Source organism: Oncorhynchus masou, chromosome 28, assembly GCF_036934945.1.
Source record: "Oncorhynchus masou masou isolate Uvic2021 chromosome 28, UVic_Omas_1.1, whole genome shotgun sequence".
NCBI lineage: Eukaryota > Metazoa > Chordata > Actinopteri > Salmoniformes > Salmonidae > Oncorhynchus > Oncorhynchus masou.
Window position 1 is genome coordinate 48,474,204 of NC_088239.1, and position 22,863 is coordinate 48,497,066.

General features: G+C 42.6%; 2 protein-coding genes across 5 annotated transcripts; both read right to left on the reverse strand.

The window, feature by feature from the left end:
* Positions 1 to 1,828: 1,828 nt before the first annotated feature.
* On the reverse strand, positions 1,829 to 14,520 carry LOC135517762 (protein regulator of cytokinesis 1-like). Of its 3 annotated transcripts, none has more exons than XM_064942349.1 (14): positions 14,372 to 14,520; positions 13,623 to 13,755; positions 13,407 to 13,529; positions 13,056 to 13,289; positions 12,709 to 12,879; positions 12,440 to 12,589; positions 11,999 to 12,149; positions 11,780 to 11,916; positions 6,777 to 6,872; positions 6,121 to 6,273; positions 5,571 to 5,672; positions 5,126 to 5,215; positions 4,668 to 4,772; positions 1,829 to 2,617 (listed from the first exon to the last, which is right to left on the reverse strand). In XM_064942349.1, exons 1-14 carry the CDS (start codon positions 14,386 to 14,388, stop codon positions 2,552 to 2,554), a joined length of 1,728 nt encoding a protein of 575 aa, XP_064798421.1. In that variant the 5' UTR covers positions 14,389 to 14,520; the 3' UTR covers positions 1,829 to 2,551. The 3 variants fall into 3 exon arrangements, with proteins under 3 accessions (XP_064798421.1, XP_064798420.1, XP_064798422.1); XM_064942348.1 differs by having other exon boundaries at positions 5,126 to 5,218; XM_064942350.1 differs by lacking the exon at positions 5,126 to 5,215.
* Positions 14,521 to 16,214: 1,694 nt separating this feature from the next.
* LOC135517764 (sulfate transporter-like) lies at positions 16,215 to 22,356 on the reverse strand. 2 transcript variants are annotated; one of them, XM_064942352.1, is made up of 3 exons: positions 22,137 to 22,356; positions 20,007 to 20,654; positions 16,215 to 19,788 (listed from the first exon to the last, which is right to left on the reverse strand). In XM_064942352.1, the coding sequence occupies exons 2-3, from the start codon at positions 20,598 to 20,600 to the stop codon at positions 18,265 to 18,267; spliced, it is 2,118 nt and encodes a 705-aa protein (XP_064798424.1). In that variant the 5' UTR covers positions 20,601 to 20,654; positions 22,137 to 22,356; the 3' UTR covers positions 16,215 to 18,264. The 2 variants fall into 2 exon arrangements, with proteins under 2 accessions (XP_064798424.1, XP_064798423.1); XM_064942351.1 differs by having other exon boundaries at positions 22,133 to 22,356.
* Between the last annotated feature and the right edge of the window lie 507 nt (positions 22,357 to 22,863).

The following is a 22,863-nucleotide window of genomic DNA, read 5'->3' on the forward strand; positions in this document are numbered from 1 at the left end:
CCGACATTTGGCCTCCTGAGACTGGCTTCAGTAGACTCCCTGGAACTCAGGCAGGGCAGCAGTAAAACCTAGCAGCACTAGTCCTACTTATTTTTCACTTCTTATGAGCCTTATTGCTGCCTGAGGGGCTCAGTCATAACTCAGCTAACCCTACATGTGATTAAACCACCTAAGACATGATCTATCCAATATTCCAAATATGACGTGTTTTCTCACTGGCTAAGAGGGGTATTTTTGTTTGGTAATTAAGAATCCATGTCTTGAGGCATGAAATATGTCAATTATTCTTTTGTTAGTATACCTGGTTGCATAACACTATCTGGTATCTGCCCTGCCTGCTAGAAGCCAACTACAGTGCACTTTTCTATACAACAGAACAGTATTATAACTCATGAGAAACAGCAATTGTATACAAATTCCCTACACCTACATTAGTCGTGTTTTGCCCGATTCACCTTTCCACAGGATATCGTTAGAATTTCACTTTGACCCTCATCAGCTTATAAACGGTAACTAACAGTATTTTAATTTCCTCCTTCTAGATTATCCTTCCTTCCCAACCGAAGCCACAGTGAACAGCAGAAAGATTTTATCCAATGAGGTAGGATCTCAAGACTCCATTGGTGGACTATAGCCCAGAGAAATAATGGTGTTAACCTGCTTGTCTCACACAAGTCGAGCAAGTGAAATACAGTAGGTATTAATGGGGACGTATGGTCACGACATTGAGATTCTGAGCTGAAGGACTTGAGAGGACTGCAGTCTGATTATTGAATTAGCAGATCAAGGTTTATGGAATTTGATGCAAAAAAAGCACTGTCCAGTCGAGCCCCCCCCCCCCCCCCAAGTGAAGACTCAGACAATGAAGATATAGGAAGAGATCAAAAGCTAGTGTGCATGTGGAATGACTCAGCATTGTGCCATGATTGTTTGTGATTGATGTTCTAAGAGTCCCTATGAAGTTAAAAGCTATTGTACATGTAACCAGTTGGCCATGCAGTTTTGTGGACTGGGGCCTCTCCCATTCCTGCTAGTGACCTGTGTGTTAAGGACAATTATGTTTAAATATGTCAATCAACTTAGCATTACATTATCTTTTGACAAATATTTCATGTATGTATGTATGTATATATATGTTTTGCATAGTTGGGATGTACCAAATGTAACTATCATGTAATTTGGCAACTAAAAACGTGCTTCTGAATGTCTAAACAAATTTTTTCCCACTGGATCCAGGTATTATTCAAACTCGTTGCAGTCAGTTTAATCTCGCCTTAGATTTGTAATCATGCAGCCTAGACAACGTGACGGGCTTCAATGGAGACAGTTGAATAGCAAACAGCTTTAATTGTGTAATACTGTGTTGCCTTGAAAGCATTTAAACGTTCTTGACCATCATGCCATTGTTTGAGTGAGGCAATTATACAGCCAAAAATCCTCTTCTCCATGTTCATAAAAGACTAACTTGATTATCCATGGCAATTACATGGTTTCTACAATCCCACTCGTCGGTCAACGGTAAAGGAGTGTTTTGGCTCAAGGTCAATGAAACAATCCAGGATTGATGGAGCAGAAGAGGAATATCATTCATTCTCTATAACCATTCAAGTTTACAGGGTCTGAATCAATCTTAGGACTTTGGCTCTAAACCAACATTCCCTATCATGAATAAAGCCAAACTCTCCCATGCCATCATTTCATGTGTAGATAAACGTTCAAACATTGCCATGTAGCTCGGTTGATAGAGCATGGTGCTTGCAATGCCAAGGTTGTGGAGTTCAAATCCAGTGCGGGACCAGTATAAAAAAAATGCATGCACTACTGTAACTAAAAGACAGGTGACATATTTATTAATAGGTATACAAGAAATAGTAAAATTCACATGTTGACAAGGACAAAACACATTGCCAAGACAGTGTGTGTGCAGAAGAAACAAATGAGAAGTAGCATTACAAGAAAGCAATATTTACAAACAGAAATATTTATAAAAATGTTTTTTAAAAAAGAGTAGCATGTAGATCTGCTGGAAGGTCTGTATCAAAACAGGATGCTTCCTCTGGTGTTACCTGGTCATTTATTATAAAGTAAAACATTTAAAATTAATATTAAAGTACTGCATGTCAAACATCTAAGGGGCTCTACCTTTAAAAAAGTATCAAACTCGTGAAATACCTGCCCTGGACAGCAGAATATTAATCACTGGAAAACATGGCTTTATGACAGTTTCATCCACACCTTTACTATTACAATACGTTGCAAATTACACTAAGAGTCCCTTTTGACCTATCCACTTCCATGCAGGTGGTAGTATTACTATACATAAATAAAATTGGTTAGATTTCAAAGTAACAGCAACAGCAATTAGCTCAAATTTGTTGCATCAGGACACGTGTAGCCACGGCAAGTCTTTGATGTAAATAATTTGAGCTAATTGGTGTTGCTGTTACTTTGAAATCTAACCAATTTTATTAAAACACTGGCCGTGTAGCCAGGAGAAGAGTGCCAAGTGGACAGAACACAACCTCTGAGGAGTGAACTGTGCACGCACCTCTTAAAACGCGGGGTCCTTTGCTGTGGAATTGAAAACTGCATCACTTGACTTTTTGGACAACGCACTCTGGAGGGAATGAAAGACATATTTCAGTAACTGATACCATAACCCCCCCCCACAAAAAAAGCACTGTTGGAGTAGAAAGTGAGGAAAAACTTAGGTCAACATTTAACTTACAGTGGAGTCGGAAAACATTTTCCACATTTTGTTACGTTACAGCCTTATTCTAAAATCTATTTAAAAAAAGGGCTTTCTTCCAACGCATCAATCTACACACAATACCCCATAATGACAAACACAGGTTTCAATATTTTTGCAAATCTACAACAAAAATACAGAAATATCACATTTACATAAGTATTCAGACCCTTTACTCAGTACTTTGTTGCAGCAATTACAGCCTCGAGTCTTCTTGGGTATGACGCTACAAGCTTGGCACACCTGTATTTGGTCAGTTTCTCCCATTCTTCTCTGCAGATCCTCTCAAGCTCTGCCAGGTTGGATGGGGAGCGTATCTGCACAGCTTTTATTCAGGTCTCTCCAGAGATGGTTGATTGGGTTCAAGTCCGGGCTCTGGCTGGGCCACTCAAGGACATTCAGAGACTTTACATTTAGCAGACGCTCTGATCCAGAGCGACTTACAAGAGCAATTAAGATTGAGTGCCTTGCTCAAGGGCACGTCGACAAATTTCAGCTCGTCAGCTCGGGGATTCGAAACAGCAACTTCTCGGTTACTGGCCCAGCCTAGACTTCGAGACTTGTCCCAATGCCACTCCTGCGTTGTCTTGGCTGTGTTCTTACGGTCGTTGTCCCGTTGGAAGGTGAACCTTCTCCCCAGTCTGAGGTCTTGAGCACTCTGTAGCAGGTTTTCATCAAGGATCTCTCTGCACTTTGCTCTGTTCATTTTTCCCTCGATCCTGACTAGTCTCCCAGTCACTGCCACTGAAAAACATGCCCACCGCATGATGCTTCCACCATTATGCTTCACCGTAGGGATGGTGCCAGGTTTCCTCCAGACATGAAGCTTGGCATTCAGGCCAAAGAGTTCAATCTTGGTTTCATTAGACCAGAGAATCTTGTTTCTCATTAACAGTCTTTAGGTGGCTTTTGGAAACTTCAAGTGGACTGTGATGTGTCTTCTACTGAGGAGTGGCTTCCATCTGGCCACACTATCATAAAGGCCTGATTGGTGGAGTGCTGCATAGATGGTTGTCCTTCTGGAAGGTTCTCTAGAGGAACTCTGGAGCTCTGTAAGAGTGACCGTCAGTTTCTTTGTCACCTCCCTGATCAAGGCCCTTCTCCCCTGATTTCTCAGTTTTGCCAGGCTGACAGCTCTAGGAGGAGTCTTGGTGGTTCCAAACTTCTTCCATTGAAGAATGATGGTGGCCACTGTGTTCTTGGCGACCTTCAATGCTGCAGAAATGTTTTGGTACCCTTCCCTAGATCTGCACTTCAATCTGGTCTCTGAGCTTTACGGATAATTCCTTTGACCTCATGGCATGGTGTTTGCTCTGACATGCACTGTCAACTGTGGGACCTTATACAGACCGGTGTGTTTTTCCAAATCAATTACATTCACCACAGTTTAAAATAAGGCTGTAACGTATCAAAATGTGGAAAAAAAGTCAAGGGGTCTGAATACTTTCCGAATGCACTGTAAATTCATGTGTCCAGATTATTGAAGTACACAGTGACACAGTCTTAAGGATGGTCTCACAGTGAAGTCCGAATATAGTTTAAAAGGCTGGTTTAACAATATATAAATTGCAGGAAATTTGCGTTAAAACTAATATTTTCTCTCCACCCCATGACAAAATGTGTAGAATTGCAAGAAATGTGATTTTGAGAGCAAAATGTTTCTGAAGACAAGACGGTTGTAGAGTTTAGTTTAAAGGGTTAGTCTTACAGTGAAGTCAGAGTAGTTTAAAATGCGCAACTAACAATATATGATGAGCTATGAGAATGTATGAATTGCTTTTGTTTTGTAAATTGTCATGTTTATTTAATTGGTTGACTATAGAGCCGAGAGAAAAATCCTATTCAAATATTTGCAAAAATAAATAATAATTAACAGCTGGTCTTAAAGTCAGAGTATAATTTAAAAGGCTGGTCTCACAGTGAAGTCAAGGTAGCTGATGTCAACTGGTTGTTTCCTCTCTGTACTGTTGCATTCCAGCAGGGGTGTTCTCTGACTGCTGCTGCTCTCCAGGGGCCTAATTTTCTGCACAGCCAATGAGTGGACACAAACAAACACGGCACATCAGTCAACTTCCTTCTCTGCTTACCTATCGAATCCACCTGAAGTATTATATTTCTACATCTCTTTAATAGAATTATTAACTTGGGAAAGAGATTAGATTCTAAAGACGAGTTTGGATTTTGCAGGCAATACTGTGTCTTTCACAAGCTAAGTAGACTTTGGAAAGTGGTTTACGGCTCGAACAGGGAAAAACTCTATAACAGCAATCACCTAGTGGTACTCTTAATAGTCATCGCGCTATATAAATGGAAGCTGTTCACCAAGCACAAGAACCAACAATGGTCCACAGTTTGGAGTGAGTGCTGGGTGTGTACCTGCATCTGAACCTGGGAGAGAGGAGGCTTGCTGCTGGGCACACTTATGAAGGTGTTGGCTGACCGCACCCTGGTAACCTGGCTAGGAGTCTTCTGAAAGAAGGGCTATGTGGGTCAAGGCCATGTAAGACTAGTGACACATTTCTTACATTTTCCACCTACGTAAGGTACTTAATGAGATTCTTACATTACGCAATTAAATCAAAATAAGTGTTACCACAATAATAAAGTGCTCAGGTTGGTTTCAGAGGCCAGTGAACTCGTCTCATAAGGACCACTGTAAGTGCTAGTTACTGTACCTTCTACAGCTACATATCTGGAGATTATTTTTTGACAAAAAAAAAATCAAAATATTATGTTTGCGCTAGTCAGCCGTCCCTGTACCAAAACTTCATATTTTTCCTTCATAGCTTATTCGGACCCTGGCAATTCCCAGCCCTAGTACCTTTCTGATCTTGTTGGGGGTAGGGCCGTTTATCCCTCCATGGGCCCTCTTAGTGGGAGTTTTGAATGGAGTCGTCATCTCCCCCTTCTTTGATGTCTGCAACTTAAACACAGAGACAAACAAAGCCTCAGTCACAGACCAGTCAGTAACAAACGAGCAGTGCCCCAGAATGGTCAAATCCACATTTCTCAGCATTGCCATTTACACATGTTGACCACGCTACTCTGTACAAGTATTTTAATCTACGTTCAGCACAGTAAGTTTTAGAATCGGCCTTTTGCACATGGGAACAGAGAGATATGGCTTTACAATAGTTTGTGATGAAAAACAGTCACCTTGTAAGAGATTTACACAGGTATCAAAACGTTATGCCAGAGTAAGCCTAGACGAAACACAGCCCCTCATTTAAGTGTTTCTAAAATCCCTATGGGAAAAATGCATGGTGGGAAAACAATTGGAACCAATTCCCTGTTTGACTGCTAGGGTTTATGGGGATTATGACTCATACTGTGGTAATCTATGGGTGAGAATTAGGAGGGGCTGGACTTACTGCGGCACGTTCACTTTTCTCCCTGTCCCTCTGCTGCTTGTACTCCTCCCATTGGCTGGAGATGTAGGTCATGACTCTCCGGCCCTGAACCAGGAAGGCAGAACCCTGGTCCTTCTCCCAGGCTTCAACCCCCTTCTTCAGTTCTTCCTCCAACTGGTCACATCACATAACAGGGAGAAACAATGTCACTTTTCCTTTGTAAAAAGCCTTTACACACACACACACGCACCTTACTGCCATTTACAGTGGATTTGGAAAGTATGCAGACCCCTTGACCTTTTCCTTATTGTTTTTACATTACAGCTGTATTCTAAAATGGATTAAATAGTTTTTTCCCCCATCGCAAAATCTACACACAATATCCCATAATTAGGGATGTACGATATATCGGTGAACATATCGGATTCGGACGATATTAGCTAAAAATGCCAACATCGGAATCAACTGATGTCTAGTTTAACGCTGATGTGAGAAACCAATGTCAAAGTTGACGTGCATACCTATATAATGTTTTTCAGAGGCAGGGACTGGGAGACTAAGCACGTGAAAATAATTGTCAGAGATTAATGAATGGTATATAACATTCCTTCAGACTGTGAAGCCAACCGCCATACAAATGTATAGAAGGATATGACTTAAATCAAATTAAGTCTTACCTTTGGCAGCATCTTTTGAACTTTGACCTTCTCTTTGGCCTCTTTAAGAAGGGCTCCTCCTCTGTTGGAGAAACGGTTTGGATCATTGGCCTTTTTCTGCAAAGAGAAGTTTCAGTATAGATTATACATTTTCTTGTCAAATTATATAGAATACCAAAATTAGCAACACACTGAACATGTGTCAGAAAATGAGCAGATTGTTGTCTAGTATCTAGAGTGGAAATTTATTTTAGTTTGCAGCAAATCTAAAACAGATCACATTAGTGCTGACCCCATTTAGTCAACTGGTTGATAGGCTATTGGTTGACCATCAACCAGTCAACTACATGGGGTCAGCGCTAATGTAATCTGTTTAGAATTTGATGGAAACAAAAATAAAATATCCAGTATATTCGGAAAAGTATTCAGACCCCTTTTTCTTCAGTTTCTTACGTTACAGCCTTAATCTAAAATTGATTAAATCATTTCTCTTCAATCTACACACGATATCAAAGCAAAAAATGTTGTTTTTTGTTGTTTTTTAGAAATGTTTGCAAATTTATTAAAAATGCAAAACTGAAATATTAAATTGACATAAGTATTCCCTCACTACTTTGTTGAAGCACCTTTGGCAGCAATTACAGCCTTAAGTCTTCTTTATGACGCTACAAGCTTGGGACACCTGTATTTGGGGAGTTTCTCCTCTGCAGATCCTCTCCAACTCTATCAGGTTGGATTGGGAGCGTTGCAGCAGTATTTTCAGGTCTCCTGAGATGTTCGATCGGGTTCAAGTCAGAGCTCTGGCTGGGCCACTCAAGAACATTCAGAGACTTGTCCCGAAGCCACACCTGCATTGTCTTGGTTGTGTGCTTAGGGTCGTTGTCCTGTTAGAAGGTGAACCTTTACCTCAGACTGAGCACTCTATAGTAGGCTTTTAGTCAAGGATGTCTCTGCCCTTTGCTTGGTTAATATTTTCCTCAATCCTGACTAGTCTCCCAGTCCCTGCCGCTGAAAAACATCCCTACAGCATGATGCTGCCACCACCATGCTTCACCGTAGGGATGGTGCCAGGTTTCCTACAAATGTGACTCTTGGCATTCAGGCCAAAGAGTTCAATCTTGATTTCATCAGACCAGAGAATCTCATTTCTCAGGGTTAGAGTCCTTTAGGTGCCTTTTGGCAAACTTCAAGCAGGCTGCCATATGCCTTTTACTGAGGAGTGGCTTCTGTCTGGCCACTCTACCATAAAGGCATGAATGATAGAGCTGCTGCACTCCACCAGAGTGACAATCGGCTTCTTGGTCACCTCCCTGACCAAGGTCCTTTCACGATTGCGCAGTTTGGCCGGGCAGCCAGCTCTGGGAAGAGTCTTGGTGGTTCCAAACGTCTTCCATTTAAGAATGACGGAGGCCACTGTGTTCTTTGGGACCTTCAATGTTGCAGCAAAGTTTTTCCACCTTCCCCAGATCTGTACCTCCACACAATCCTGTCCCAGAGCCCTACGGACAATTCCTTCGACCTCATGGCTTGTTTTTTCCCTGTCAACTGTGGGACCTAATATAGACAAGTGTTTGTCGAGTGTCATAACAAAGCATCTGAATACTTATGTAAATAAGGCATCTTTTTAAACATTTGTAATAAATTTGCCCAAAATTCTAACAACCTGCTTTCGCTTTGTCATTTTGGGGTATTGTGTGTAGATTGATGAGGAAAAATAATTATTTAATCAATTTTAGAATAAGGCTGCAATGTAAAACAAATGTGAAAAAGGAGAAGGGGACTGAATACTTTCTGAATGCACAGTGTGTAAAAAATACAAACGTTCAAAAGTTTGGGGTCACTTAGAAATGTCCTTGTTTTCCATGAAAACATATGTGATGAGTTGCAAAATGAATAAGAAATATCGTCCAGACATTGACAAGGCTATAAATCATTTTTAATTTAAATAATAATTGTCTCCTTCAAACTTTACTTTCATCAAAGAACCCTCCATTTGCAGCAATTACAGCCTTGCAGACATTTGGCATTCTAGATGTCAATTTGTTGAGGTAATCTGAAGAGATTTCACCCCATGCATCCTGAAGCACCTCCTACACAAATTGGATTGGCTTGGCTTGATGGGCACTTCTTATGTACCATAAGGTCAAGCTGCTTCCACAACAACTGAATAGGGTTGAGATCCGGTGACAACGCTGGCCACTCCATTATAGACAGAATACCAGCTGACTGCTGCTTACCTAAATAGTTATTGTAAAGTTTGGAGCTGTGCTTTGAGTCATTGTCCTGTTGTAGGAGGAAATTGGCTCCAATTAAGTGCTGTCCATCGTGTATGGCATGGCATTGCAAACTGGAGTCACAGCCTTTCTTCTTCAAGATCCCTTCAACCTTGTACAAATCTCCCACTTTACCACCACCAAAGCACACCCAGACATCACATTGCCTCCACAATGTTCTTCTTTGTGAGCCGAACACCTAAAACTTAGATTAATCAGTCCATAACACTTTTTACCCCCAATATTCCTCTGTCCTGTGTCTGTTCTTTTGTCCATCTTAACCTTCTTATTGGCCAGTCTGAGATATGGCTTTTCTTTGCAACTCTGCCTAGAAGGCCAGCATCCCGGAGTCACCTCTTCACTGTTGACGTTGAGACTGGTGTTTTGTGGGTACTATTTAATGAAGCTGCCAGTGAGGACTTGAGGCGTCTGTTTCTCAAACTAGACACTAACATACTTCCCTTATTGCTCAGTTGTGCACCGGGGCCTCCCACTCCTCTTTCTATTCTGGTTAGGGCCAGTTTGCGCTGTGCTGTGAAAGGAGTAGTACACAGCGCTGTACAGGATCTTCAGTTTCTTGGCAATTTCTCACATGGAATAGCCTTCATTTCTCAGAACAAGAACAGACTGACAAGTTTCAGAAGGCACTTTGTTTCTGGCTATTTTGAGCCTGTAATCGAACCCACAAATACTGATGCTCTAGATACTCAACTAGTCTAAATCAGCACAACAGTTTAACAAATGCTAAATGGTTTTCTAATGATCAATTAGCCTTTTAAAATGATAAACTTCAATTAGCTAACAATGTGCCATTGGAACACAGGAGTGATGATTGCTGATAATGGGCCTCCGTACATCTACGTAGATATTCCATTAAAAAAAATATTTAAAAAAATGCCATTTCCAACTACAATAGTCATTTACATCAATAACAATGTCTACACTGTATTTCGGATCAATTCGGTATTATTTTAATGGACTTTTTTTACATTTTCTTTCAAAAACAAGAACATTTCAAGGTGAACCCAAACTTTTAAACGGTAGTGTACACATTTTTGTAAAAAATAAAATAAAAAATACGTATGGTACGCGAGACACCGCCTGACTCACGAGACACCGCCTGACTCACGAGACACCGCCTGACTCATGCCGGTCTCAGTGGACTAATCCATTGCGGTAGTATTACCAGTAGTACATTTACCGTTCTAATCTACAACATTGGTTTAATTTCTGTTAATGCATTCAATATATTATTATTACCGTTCTCATTGTCCGGAGTGGACACGTTGTTTAAAGACCACACAACCTAGGCTACGCTTATGAGGAACAAGTTTTGGTTTATTTCATACCATTTCCGAGTTGTCAATTCATGAATTGTCTTTTATTTGTAGCTCTCCTATCAACGTTAACTGAGAACGCACACTGGATTAGGCTGCCTGGCCTGCTTGCAAATGTAGGCCTATAAACGTGCCCATTTGGGGATCTGATAGTATTTCTGATTGTCTTACCTCAACACCACTGTGGAACTTATTGTTTATTGGTTTGGCAGTGCCACTGTCAGCCAGAGAAATATGCTGAGAAGGATTATCACCACAGCAAGCAAGGTACTTGGAGTCAAACAGACAGGCCTAGATGAGATCTTTAAGGTCAGGGCCCTCCGCAAGGCTCATAAAATCATTTTAGACCCAAGCCACCCCATGTACCCGGACTTTGACGTACTCCCCTCTGGGCGCAGGTAAAGGGCACCCCTCAGCAGGAAAAACAGAACGAGACAATCATTTGTGCCAGGTGCGATATCCCTCCTAAATAGCTCGGGCTAATGTTCCTACAGATTCAGTAAGGCCGGCAGGCTAGTCTTTTTAAAAAATGTTTATGTATTGGTATGTAACTTATGAAAGTTGTATTGTCAATTTTGTTTTGTATTTAAAAGCACATTAAAAAGTGTAAATGACACTGCAACAACATTTCCCCATGGGGACAATAAAGTCAGTAAGAACTTCCTTCAACTCAAACAGCAAGTAAATAAAGTTTGTTTTTACATCCATTGAGAAAAACAATAGTTCCTCAACGTAGCCTATTTGAAAAATCTTTCCAGCTCTTTCGATAACCACTTGTGCTGTGATCCGGTGAAAACCTTGTAAAATAGGCCTATCTGATTACTTCTCATCCCTTGCACAAACTGTCTACAACTGTGTATCTACAGCCTTGTCGGTCTGGAGCTAATTTGCGGGAAACTAAGGGCCCAGAATATTTGTATACAATATTGCAAGTTTGCTAGCGCGAGCTTCAGGCCAAGTTGATACAATGTTCCTTGCAGACAAACCATGCATAGCCAATGTGATTTACAGGATATTTATTTTTAGTCAAGATATTTTCTACCTGCAGGCTTCAACATTTTATTTGTTAGCTTTATGTAGGCTATTTTGTGTCTACAGGCTATTACCAGCAACTTCATGAGCTTAACTGCAGAAAGCCAGCAACAAGGAGAGGAAGAGGGTAGGCTATCTCTGGTTCCTTCTTGAGTCATTTGTGTCTTAATTATTTAATCACTGTGCTTAAAACATAAGACAAGCTCATTAGCCTACATATAGGCTAGCTGATTTCTATATAGGGAAAAATACACTGTTTGAAATTTAAACCAATCGATTGGTCGATTTTTTGTTGTTATGGACAGTCCTAGATGACATGCACAATTTTACAAAACGTTGCAATTTCATTCAAACATAGCCTGACCGCAAATACCAGCAGTACCTCAAAATCCTGGAAGAGGGCCCAGTACTTCTCCCATCTCTGCAGGGCCTCCAGTAAGGGCTTTACCTGGTCGTAATAATTCTTCACCTTCAATAGCGCAGCATCATGCAGCGCCAACAACTCCTCTGTGAAGTTATCTAGGGAAAAACAAATGGGTTCGATCAGATGCATGTGTATTTTGTCTGTGAGAGTGAGATTTCATAGTGTTGTTCTACTCACGGTCACAGAAGTGGGCATTGAAGGGTTCCCTCTGCTCACGGCCCAGGTTGCACTTGTCCCAGAAGGTCACTAGTTCCTGTCTGACCTTTTCAATCACATCCCCCAGCCTGGTCTTCTGCAGGTCTGTCAGACGGTCCACCTCCCCCTGCCACTGGACCGGACAACATGGTCATGTTCAGTATGAAGAAAAAGGAAAACAACGCTCAGAAACAGTGATATGAGGAGGTACTATAAGAAACACATTTTTCTGTCGCTTAACTGTCTCAAACACTGTGGGGTACTAGCACCATCTCTGTACCGTTTCCTTGTTAGCTAAGTCCGGGGCAACATTATAGTCATAGTGTAAGGTTTACTGTTTTGAACAGTGGTGTGTGGTATGCATGTGAAGCTTTGTCCAACACAGTGGTGAAGGAGAGGTATGAAGGAGTAGAGAGTTCCAACCTGTGTGATTTGGTCAGAGAGGGTACCCTGCACACTCTCTTGGAACACACTGCAGTTTTGCTCCAGCACATCCAGACGATTCCACAGGCACATGGATCGTTCTTTCAGCTCAGCTAGAGTATTTGTCAGTGATTCCTTCTTGACCTCCATCTACACAAAATGATACAAATACTATTGGCCCAGACCTAGAAGTCACATCAGATACAATAAAAGACTACAATATAATATCTAGGTAATCATTAGTAGCGCGGCTAGATTATTTTCAGTACCTGGGAGAGCAGCAGTTTGAGGGCTTTGATATTTTCATGGGTGAGCAGGAATATATCCTCATCGTGGCCCACAGACTCTTTCTCCAGGCTAGTCTCTGGTTCATGACCCATCTCCTCCATCAGCTTCCTGATGTCCTCACGCAGACCTGAGAACACCTTTGCACGACTCTTCTACAGGATTGAGTGATAAGAGTTTAGATTTTTTTTCCTCCAAAATACCAGCAATGGGCAGTTATGACAAATGTACAGTTTGAATAATAATGTTGCTTTTTAAAGACAATACGAAGTTCAAAATGACATTCATACTAAACGCAAATCTTCAACCTGGCCTGCAGCCATTACAGTACCTTTTCCTCACTGAGGGTCTGGATGTGCTCCCGGAGTTCCTGTAGCTGCGTGCGAGATGGCATGCTGCCAGTGGGGATGTAATAAGGGGTGACGCACAGCTCCACACACAGTTCCTTATCCTGCTGCTGCAGTCTGTGTAGCTCCTTCAAACGCTCCCCCTTCTCCTTGGTCAGAACCTCCACACGCAGACGCAGGTTCTTCTCAATCTGGAGGACTGTCAGGCCCTCCTCCATCTGACAGGTGGGCAAGACGGAGACAGGAGGTATGTACAAAGGAAGGAATGGAGTCAAGGAAAGGAATCAGCAAACAATGTTGAGGTTGATTATAGAAAGCCTTAAAATACCACTTACTTTGTATGGATCCATTGACATTTCCAGGTACAAGGTATCCAGCTGTTTTTGAAAAGTGATGATATTGGCCCGGATGCGGTGCCTCAAGGCTTCCTCCTCTGTGATCATGTCATTCAAAAGGCCCTTTGGAAAAGTGTCAGAGCTGGTTAATTGACTACTTGACGAGGATTCAGTAACATGCAGTTCATCTGAATATACTGTTTTCTAAAGCCTCACCTCAATGTGTTTCTTCACTGTCTCCATTCGCTCCACCCTCTGCTCCTCCATGATGCCCATGCTGTCCCAGATGTCTACCAGCCTGGCCATGGCATGGTTTATACCCGTCACTAGCGAGAAAGCCAGGGCTTCACTGCAGAGATGAGTGACAAGACAATCAAATTTGGTAACTTAAGCTGGCTAAGTAGCTAGCAAACATATAACTAGATATTTTGAACACTTTGTTTACTGCCAGACTAGCTCTGGTCCAAGCGCATGCGTTAGATCTGCACTACAACGGATGGACCACACAACTATTTTCGCGGTTCAGGCAAAGAAAGGTTCGTCAGCAACCGTTACTCTAGCAACATCTTTATTTTGGCGAGTAGCAGAAGTATGTTAAAGCCTGTCAATATTAAGGTGGAAATCCATCTAGGGGCGAATGTAAAAATAACACCCTGGACCAGCGCCAACACACAGCTGGCTAGTTTGTAAGGGTATCAAAGATTAGCGTTAGTCCTCTGTTAGCTAGCTACCAACGGTTTGAACATTTCCCCCTATCTCGGCAATGCTGCAATGTCATTAGCTATTTCTATTGCGGAAGCAACTTCTAATGGTAATCAACCAAACATTGATGCAGCTAACTAGCTAAGAGACAGTACCGGTTAACTTAACAAGCTAACTGGTACTACCAAAGATTTCGTACAACTGGTGCTACCGTCTGTACTAAGGTTAACATACTTTAGCAAGCCAAGTCAACTTGAACTTACCTCCTCCGACTTGACATAGTTTCCAACGAAAACAATAAAGGAAAAATAGGTAGCTGTTGTGGAATATCAATTATTTATACAAAAAGACGTAGATGGCTGGCTAGTGTAATTCGTCACTACAGCGGTGCGGAAACAGTGCTCTTTCAGCTGCTTGTGCAAAAAAAATTCAAAAAAGACGTCCTTGTTCAAGAAGCGCTGTAATAGGCTATTCACTCACCAATGGCACTCCCATTTTCTCACTTTTGTCAGGAGGCTCTCTGCCGCCATCAAGTGGACAGTAGGCTACATTGCATTTTCACTTCAGTACTATACCAAGTCAAAATACTTTTATAGAATTACGCCACACGCCATATCAATGTTATTTGTTGGTAGATGTTGCTGATTAGATGGATACACATAAGTCTATACATTCAATCATGTTGAATGAAGAGTCAGGAAAGCTCACATTGTACTCAATGTTTGTAGTGCTCTGGAGTGATGTTTGAACCTGCAATATGAAAAGTCAGCATAATTCATGCCAATGCCCAAAGTAAATGATTATTTCTATCAAACTGACACAGCAAATTGTGAAATGACTAAACGGTAATAAGCCTGTAATGGCTGAGCACAGAGGAATTGTTCCAATGCTGCATTCTGTTATTTTGCCAGTTAATCATTGACACACCCGCTGTCAAGTGAATGGGCAACTGAAAAGGACTAGCATTCAATATAACTTCATAGTCTCAAAATCATTAGACATTTAAATTACACATAGCTAGTATTGTAGGAGTTTATTAAACCATGAATTTACTTGTACTTTATACAAAAGCATTGTTTCTATTGATAACTAAGTTGCACAGTATATTAAAACATTAAACCACCAACAACTCTACAAAGTAATGTAAAATACGATTTTAAGAATAATTTGATAAGATTCCAAACTTTAAAAGTTCATCTGAAACATCAACCCCCCCCCCCCCCCCACCACCACCACCATTAGCTTGATAAAGAAAATCTTTCTGTTTGAGATGATGTTTTTTTTGCATGAGCTGCGTCTCAATCCACCTGTGTTGGTCTTCTGCATCTGTGGTGGGAGGTGGCAGAGTTACAGCGGTGTTTGTCCGACCAGGAGACATCCCCGAAAACCATCTGAAGTCAGTGCCACCGATGTGCCAACTTCTGTCTGTAGCGTCCGAATGGTTGACCCCACCATCGAAAGTCTCTCATGAACGCGCACGTTGGTTGTTTAAAATCAAAGTATACCTACAGAAACCTGAGACCTTCCTCCCTTCGACAGGAAGAAGAGGGCGAACGGCACATAGCTTCCGAAGCTGTTTTTTTCTTCTCTCGAGCGCATGGGGGAGAAGAGAGTGCTCATCACGGAGTGGGCACAGGCACATGGCAGACACTTTTATTGCCAGCAGCATACCACCTTGCATACCACTGCTGGCTTGCTTCTGAAGCTAAGCAGGGTCAATCCTGGTCAGTTCTTGGATGGGAGACCAGATGCTGCTGGATGTGGTGTTGGAGGGCCAGTAGGAGGCACTCTTTCTTCTGGTCAAAAAATATCCCAATGCCCCAGGGCAGTGATTGGGGACACTGCCCTGTGTAGGGTGCTGTCTGTTAAATGGGTGTCCTGACTCTCTGAGGTCATTAAAGATCCCATGGTACTTTTTGTAAGAGTAGGGGTGTTAACCCTGGGGTCCTGGCTAAATTCCCAATCTGGCCCTCAAACCATCACGGTCACCTAATAATCCCCAGTTTTCATCCCCTGTAACTATTCCCCAGGTCGTTGCTGCAAATGAGAACTTGTTCTCAGTCAACTTACCTGGTAAAATAACGGATTTTTTTTTTTTACAGGAATCATGAGGATAATACACTTTACTGTTTGACCAAATCATAGGTTTAGCCGCCCAAAAAATAGGATATTTTGAGTGAGGTGACAATGTACAACTTGCTCTTGCTACGTTTATAAACACCTTTCTGTTTTTTACAATCCATGATCTTGGCTGTATAACTTATGACAGAGTTGGGCAAGGTCTCTTTGCTGATGCCACGTTTGACCTTGAAGGTGAGTTTGCGTGACCTCAGCTCAGCCGATCAGAAAACCGGGCGGCCCTTGCCCACAGAACAACCAAAGGCAAATTTGATAGAAATGTGAGTTATAGATTTGTCATTCTTCTTGAAAGCAAGTCTAAGAAGCAGTAGATCTGTTCTATGAGCGCCATTTCTATGCTTCCCAGTCTTAAATTTAGTTTTTGTGTCTTTTACTTTCGGTTTTATACACCAGCTTCAAACAGCTGAAAATACAATATTTTTGCTTATGGAAAATATGTTTCACAGATTGTACAATGATTCTCTACACTAGACTTCCTTATTTAGTCACAAACTGAAATTAGGTGAACTACAGTATTAGAATTTTAGCAACCAGGAAATGCCGGAGCGATTTCTGCTTGGTACATCTTTAACCCTTTACACCTATATGGATAGTTTCTAACTGAAGCAATATAAAAAGTATATGCATGACCATGGTATAACTTGAAAGAAATGATCAGACCAAAGGTGAGAACACAACAGTTCACCTGACACAAGACCAAACAAATCCAAACATTACGCTGTTGATTTTATCTGTGTTTAACATTTACTGTACTTTTCGCTGCATTTGTTGATAACGAATACACTCATAAGATAAGAATATTCACTGCAATTTTTGGCTAGGTGGAAACGTTATTACAAGGGCTTGAGTGAGAGGTCTAACTGGTGTCTTCAAGTGGACACACACCTCTCCAAACTGTGCACAGTACCTAAGTCATTTCAATGCACTTCTATGACACAAGGAAAGAGGCTTCAACTTAAAGGTGTTTTTTTTTTAGATCTCCTAGCTTTGCCGTTGAGGAACTGAAGCAAGCACACTTACTGTCTTTTGTTTGAAACACAGCCCTGCGTCCCCACCATCACACAATTACGTACAAAACGTTCCATTATAAATCACAATCTGGGTCAGGTGGACATCATTTGAAAGCTTATTCTATTGCCAACATGACTAGTTATAAAATAGGATCTTACAGTGTTAGGCTTTCACAAGGCACTTCAGACAAACATATTGTAATTTTGGTGCGCATAGAATGGAGTCCTGCAAGTGTGTGTTCCGCAGCAAATCTTCTTCACAATATGACAAACATTCTGTTCAGGACAACCCATGGTATAACGCTTGTCATTCGTGTAACTGTACATCAAATATAGCTATCATGATTGTTGATAAGGCAAATTACATCAGTTTTCAAATATGGAAATGTGAAGTGCACATTTGGACTTATGGGTGTGTGGTTTGCTTGTATGACATCAAATCAGTGTTCATTATAATCCTCCAAGTGTCATCTGTCAGAACACATTGACTCCTCTCAATTTACAGCATCCCCTCACTCAGACCACAAAAAATGTTGCTTAACTACTAGCCCAATTAGCAGGAGCAATTGGGGGCATTTTTTTTATTGTGCGTGGTAGTCATGTTTAGAATGACTGTCAGTTGAATCGCACACAGGGCTGTAAAGTGAGCTGTAAAGTAAAGAGCTTGTTCTGACATCATATATAGTACATTACTGTACAGCCACTGCATTCAGATTTAGATGCTTATGAGTGACCAAATCTGCCATTTTCAACCCGTACAGGGGATGACAGGCGCTGTGAGTGTGAAGGGCTACCAGGCCCATGGACCGCCGGCGATGTCACCTTTTTAATAGTTTTTATTTTGATATAAAAAAAATGTTTGTGTGTGTGTCAATTTTGACCAAGCCACCCAACAGAAAAATTGTCCAGCCTATCTGGCATTTTCCAGAATTGCCAGAAGGCCAGTCCATCCCTGACCAGAGCCATTTATTTACATATCCATTTATTTGGAAATATACGGCTCTGGTCTACACCAATGTGTCACCAATAAATGCAGATGTTGCCCTGTCATTGGCAAATTGAACTGCAGTATGTACAGTATAGAATGACAAGCGTTCCATGTCTTTGTCAGCCCTCCCAAAGAAAGAGCCTTGTCTGAGAGAATCTATGACCGTTGTATTACAGCTTGCTAGCAGCACTGTGACACCCACCTCCTTATAGTCTTTAATGATCCCTTTGAAGGTTTGCATCCCTGTGGAGTCTACGAAGGGCATGGCAGAGCAGTCTAAGATGATAGTGTGGAAGTCAAGTTCTCTGGATACCAGCCCTACATTCACCTCTCCATTAGTCTTGTCGTCTCTCCCGACTTCCTTCGCTGCCATTCTTTCAGAGCGTTTCTCTGCTTCCATCCTCCTGGTCATCTCCAGGAAGGGTTCCACGCCCACGGCCTTGTACAGCGACTTCAGGAAGAAGTCCTTGTTTGCATAGTAGAGCGGGGCCTGGAAGCGGAAGATCTTCAGTTTAGGGAGGGACATGAGGTTTTCATACTCCTCCAAATCCTCGTAGTAGACAGTGTCATGGACCTGTCCTAGCAGAGAAACCTTGGGCTTCTGGGTCTGGACGATGATACAGAGGATAGAGAAAACCACCCCAACCACCAGCCCCATCTCCACACTGATCAGTGCTGAGGTACTCATAGTCACCATCCAGACGACAGCGTCCATCTTACTGACGCGCCACTTACTGGGCACGTCTCTGAACTTACGGAGAGCTCCCCTCAGGCTGACGATGATGATACAGGCCAGGACGCACTTCTGGAGGGAATAAAAGAAGGGGGCGAAGAAGAGCAGGACCAGGAGAACGACAAAGGCACTTACAATGCTGGAGACCTGAGTCTGGCAGCCCGTGGAGTCTTTCACCATAGTTTTAGCCAGGGCAGCACTGGTGGTGAAACAGTGGAAGAAGGAAGGGATAATGTTACAGAAACCAATGGCCAACATCTCCTGGTTGGGCCGGACAGTGTAGCCGTTCTTCTTGGCAAACATCTCAGAGAGGGAAACCGTGAAGGCAAAGCTGATCACAGCCAGTGGGATGGCATCCAAGGCCACCCGGGGCATCAGACCAAAACTGGGCACCTTAGGGGGGATGAAGCCTGTGGGGATAGCACCAGAGACACTGGAGTTGTACCGTCCGTGGAAGTCTACAAAGTGGGACACCAGTGTAGCGCCTACCACCACTACCAGCTCTGTGGGCAGAGGGATCTTCAGACGATCCTTGTAGCGATCTTGGAGCTCCTTCCCCAATACCAGGACAGAGATGCAGATGACGCTGGTGATGAGGTCACAGTAGTTGGTGTTCTGGATGTTACTGAAGATATTGATCCAGATGACCACCACAGTGCCGTAGCCCTGGTGGCGAGGGATCTGGAGCCCCAGTAGGTACTTGGCTTGGACGGTGAGGATGGTGAACGATGCACCTGTGGCGAAGCCGTCCAGCATGGGAGCCGAGAGGTAGACGGAGACAAAGCCCAGTCTGAACACAGCCATCAATACCTGAAAGGAGGTAACCATGTTTATCAGATAGCTAATCAAATCTAAAGGTCAATATTCAGCACAGTCATCTTTGATGTGAGGTAATTTATGATGTTTAGGACATGAGTAATCAAGTCTAACTGATTTACATCTGTTCCACTACATGTTGAAATCTGTTCCACTACATGTTGAAAGCAGTTATGAGAGTGCTGAATCAATCAGAGTAGTTGAAACTGTACCTGGTAAATCCCAGCCAAAAACGTCAAGGCTGCTGCAATGCTGATGGCATAACATTCTTTCCCACACTCCATGCCGAAGGCCCCTATTGTCAGGTTGACGGCTGAGCTGTCTGAGTCTTCTGTTACGTTTAAGAATCCATCTACGGTGGCTGCTTTGGTGTCATCCAGCTTGAACCCTGCCTTATACACCTCTCTGTCCACAACCTGGCCCACCATGAGGCTCATAAGACTGAAGATGCCCACAGACACGTGCCTGGAGGTCCCCATGAAGAAGTAGATTATGTTGGCGAAAAAGGAGGTGTAGAGGCCATAGATAGGGTCCACTCCGGCCAGCAGGCAGTAGGCGATGGCCTGGGGCACCAGAATGATGCCTATGATGAGGCCTGATATGAGATCACCCCAGATATACTCTTTCAGCTTGTACTTGGGAAGCCAGAGCACCACAGGGAAGAACCCAGTCAAGAGGTTCTTGACCCTGGGCACAGAGCAGGACAGGCTACGGCTCAGCTTGGTCTTCAGAACGGTCATGGGCTCTTTCCGCTGCCGGACCCTCCGCTCCAGGTGGGGAACTTCAGTGACCTTGGCTTCCTCCATGGCCTCTGAATGGGGTGGGTTGTGGGGGTGGGGGTGGGGTGCTTAGCTGTGCTCCTGAAATGAATCAGACAGAGAATCTTCACTCATCATGACACTCATTGATCATTAGATAGTGTGTTCTCCCCGAAGGAAATAATGATTAAACACCTTCCCAACTAGCATTTGCATTCAAGGGGTGTTGCATTACTCATAGTTCTCTCGTTAAACTTTGATGCATAGTTTATTGTATCATTGAAACTGTAACAGAGGTTCAGTCAAGAAGTGATTTAGTGAAAATGAAAACATTGAAAAGCAATAAGCATGTCAGGATCTGTGAGAGATTAGTTAGGCTATCGTAAAGAAACTTCCTGCTTGCTGTTAATGTGCTCCCACATCAAGTTCAATGTTACACAGAGACATTCAGCATCGTTGTCACACCCTGATCTGTTTCACCTGTCTTTGTGATTGTGTCCACCCCCCTCCAGGTGTCGCCCATCTTCCCCATTATCCCCTGTGTATTTATACCTGTGTTCTCTGTTTGTCTGTTGCCAGCTCGTTTTGTTTCGTCAAGCCTACCAGTGGTTTTCCCTCTGCTCCTGTCTCTCTATTTGGCCTGTTTCCTAGTTTTCCCGGTGTTGACCATTTTGCCTGCCCTGAGCCTGAGCTTGCCTGTCATCCTGTACCATTCCACCACCAATCTAGATTACCGACCTTTGCCTGCCCTTGACCTGTTGTTACTTCGACGTTGTCTGCATCTGGGTCTTACCTGAATGGTGATAACTGTGGCAACACTTACTCAAGGACCGCAGTGAACATATACAGGTGTCTTAGGCAACCCATCTCAGATTGCCCCTTAATTCAAAGACAAACGCAGACAATGTATTGACAAACCATCTAAAATTCCAATATATCTTAAATGCGATCTAACCGGAAATATCAAGCATCAAAGCATGCCTCTAATGATAGAAAGCATGCCTCTAATCAGTAGAAAGAAAGAAATTCCTACATTTCCCACTGTGGACAGTCTGAACATCTCTAGATTGAGATGAATGAGTGATCCAGACTTTTCAGCATAGAGCTCATCATGTCTTATCATGTCTTCAGAAGCCCTAAACTATGCAGTAGATAACTGTCCCAATGGGCACACACTGAGTGAATCAATGTTGTTTACACGCCATTTCAATGAACTTAGGTTGCACCAACATGCAACAGACGTTGTGCCCGGTGGGATGATAACCCTTAACGGTAGCAGTAAACAGAAGATTAAATCTTATCATTGTGTCCCATCATAACCTCATTACAACTGTCTGATGGGCTTTGATTCCTGCTTCTTCTTCCTGTACCAAAGTCAACACCCACCCCTCATGTATTAATAACTGCACTAACGGTACTCAAATAGTAATAGCAATTTTAGGTCAAAATCATTTTTAGACCCTCCTCTAGAGGCTCTACGTTTACCTGTCTTAAAACGCATGACATGCATGAAATGGCACACATAGGTTACAAACTTGTTATTCTACCAATGTTCAGGCTGAGGCAAAATAATAACTCACCCACACTTTGTTCTGCCGACCCAAAGAGGAATGCAAATTTTGTGTCAAAGTTTTGTAGTCAGGAACATGTAACCTACAGGTACACCTACAAATAGTCACCGCTATCAGTGTTTTCGCTCACAGCCAACATGTGAGTGTCGCATGCTCTCTCTCTACTTTCTCTTATCCTGTCTCTCCTGTCTCTCTGGTAGTGTCATACACACGTCTCTCTTGCTACCCCGGAGTAGAATGACAAAAAGGGTGTTGTCTCAAATCTATGTTGGATGAGTATAGCGATAAGGGCAACCCTTGTCCTGACACTGATCATTGCCATAGGCTGGACAGCGTGGGGAGGTGGGGCCACTGTCTCCTTTTGGGTTGTCCATAAAGTGGAAGCAAGGCCTCCCTTGGCAATCTAATTTTTTTCAGGGCAATAGGGTAACAAAAGTCAATCGTTTACTGGCTGGTGTGGCTTATCTATCTGTTAATATTCAGACCTAACCTGGGATCTGGTTAGTTTTCAAACTGAAACTGAAGAAGAAGGGTCACAAACGGAAACAGAAATAGAAGGGTCACAAACGGAAACTAAAGCAGAAGGGTCACAAACTGTTAACATGCAGAAGTTCTAGTTGACACAGTGACCTGGTTTGGTGATTGTCTTACAACACAGCAATAAGATAGGGGTTCATTCACTATTGACTTGACACCAGATTACTGATCCCTGTTCTCAGTTTATTATGTATTGCATACAT

Bases quoted from the DNA above. Each gene is read 5' to 3' on its own strand.
- LOC135517762 (XM_064942348.1), bottom strand. The intron at 12,880-13,055 runs GTACTGTAATGG...TCAATCCTGTAG, and splicing joins AGACCCTCAGTGAGGAAAAG to AAGAGTCGTGCAAAGGTGTT. The intron at 6,274-6,776 runs GTAAGACTTAAT...TGATGTGACCAG, and splicing joins TTCAAAAGATGCTGCCAAAG to TTGGAGGAAGAACTGAAGAA.
- LOC135517764 (XM_064942352.1), bottom strand. From the start codon at position 20,600: ATGGAGGAAGCCAAGGTCACTGAAGTTCCCCACCTGGAGCGGAGGGTC. The intron at 19,789-20,006 runs GTACAGTTTCAA...ACCTCCTTTCAG, and splicing joins TTTTGGCTGGGATTTACCAG to GTATTGATGGCTGTGTTCAG.